Raw genomic sequence first — 1,487 nt, forward strand, 5'->3', positions numbered from 1 at the left:
TCAAAAGAGCATGGGAAGCAATCAGACATGGATCTCAGAAGTCATCCTGCTGGGATTCCAAATTGACCCAGAACTTGAAGTTTTCCTCTTTGGCCTCTTGTTGTTATTCTACAGCCTCACGCTGCTGGGGAACGGGGTCATCCTGGGGCTCATCTGCCTGGACTCCAGACTGCATACCCCCATGTACTTCTTCCTGTCACACCTGGCCATCGTTGACATGGCCTATGCCTCAAGCACTGTCCCTAAGATGCTGGCGAATCTTATACTGCAGAAGAAAACCATCTCTTTTGCTCCATGCATACTTCAGACTTTTCTGTATTTGGCATTTGCAGTCACAGAGTGTCTGAGTCTGGTGGTGATGTCCTACGATCGGTACGTGGCCATCTGCCACCCCCTGTACTACTCGGTCATCATGAGCTGGAGAGTGTGCACAGTCCTGGCTGCCACATGCTGGATTTTCAGCTTCCTCTTGGCTCTGGTCCATATTTCTCTCATTCTGAGGCTACCCTTTTGTGGAGCACAAAAAATAAACCACTTTTTCTGTCAAATCATATCAGTATTCAAATTGGCCTGTGCCAACACCAGGCTCAACCAAATTGTCCTGTTTGTAGGCTCCGTGTTTGTCTTAGTCGGGCCCCTCTGCCTGGTTCTGGGCTCCTATGCACGGATCCTGGCCGCCATCCTGAGGATCCAGTCAGCTGAGGGCCGCAGGAAGGCCTTCTCCACCTGCTCCTCCCACCTCTGTGTGGTCGGGCTCTTCTTTGGCACTGCCATCGTCATGTACTTGGCGCCCAAGTCCAGCCATTCTCAAGAACAAAGGAAGATTCTGTCATTGTTTTACAGTCTTTTCAACCCTATGCTGAATCCCTTAATCTACAGTTTGAGGAATGCAGAGGTGAAGGGTGCCCTGAGGAGATTTCTGGAGAAGAAGAGATCCTTGTGAGAGATGGTTTGAAGTATGGTGTGTGAGCCTGTCCTTGTGACTCTGAACCTTGAATGTCTTTTTGAGTCCTTTAACAAACCCTGTACTCTTTATTTTTGGAATTCTTATAAAATGAGAAAATAAGTATCTTTACTGTTTAAGCTCTTGATAGTAGCCCTGAGTTAAACATTATGAAATAGAAAACACAGTCTAATCCTATTCATGAATACAAATGCAAATATCTTAAAATATTAGTAAAACAAGTCCATAAAAAGTAAATTATGATAAAGTTTTTATCCTGAAAAATAAATAATTGTTTAACTTTCAATGAAAAAAAAAAATTGTCACATTAACAAAATATACAATGAAGAAATTGACAAAATTTAACATCAGTTAATGGTAAAACTCTTTTCAAACTAAAGATTTACCACCAAAATATAAATAAAACAATCAGAATAATAAATTAACTTATTAATGTAATCCATAGTTAAAATGAAATTTTATAAAATGTCACCATAAGTAACAAATTTAAAATGCTTAGAAATAAATCTAACAAAAGATGTAC

At 40.8% G+C, this 1,487-nt stretch overlaps 1 protein-coding gene across 1 annotated transcript; it reads left to right on the forward strand.

Moving 5' to 3' along the window:
- Window positions 1-10: 10 nt before the first annotated feature.
- Window positions 11-943, forward strand: OR2A12 (olfactory receptor family 2 subfamily A member 12). Its single transcript, NM_001389762.1, has one exon. It carries the CDS (start codon window positions 11-13, stop codon window positions 941-943), a length of 933 nt encoding a protein of 310 aa, NP_001376691.1.
- The last annotated feature ends 544 nt before the right edge of the window (window positions 944-1,487 follow it).

Source organism: Bos taurus, chromosome 4 (genome assembly GCF_002263795.3).
Source record: "Bos taurus isolate L1 Dominette 01449 registration number 42190680 breed Hereford chromosome 4, ARS-UCD2.0, whole genome shotgun sequence".
In the NCBI taxonomy this organism is placed as follows: domain Eukaryota; kingdom Metazoa; phylum Chordata; class Mammalia; order Artiodactyla; family Bovidae; genus Bos; species Bos taurus.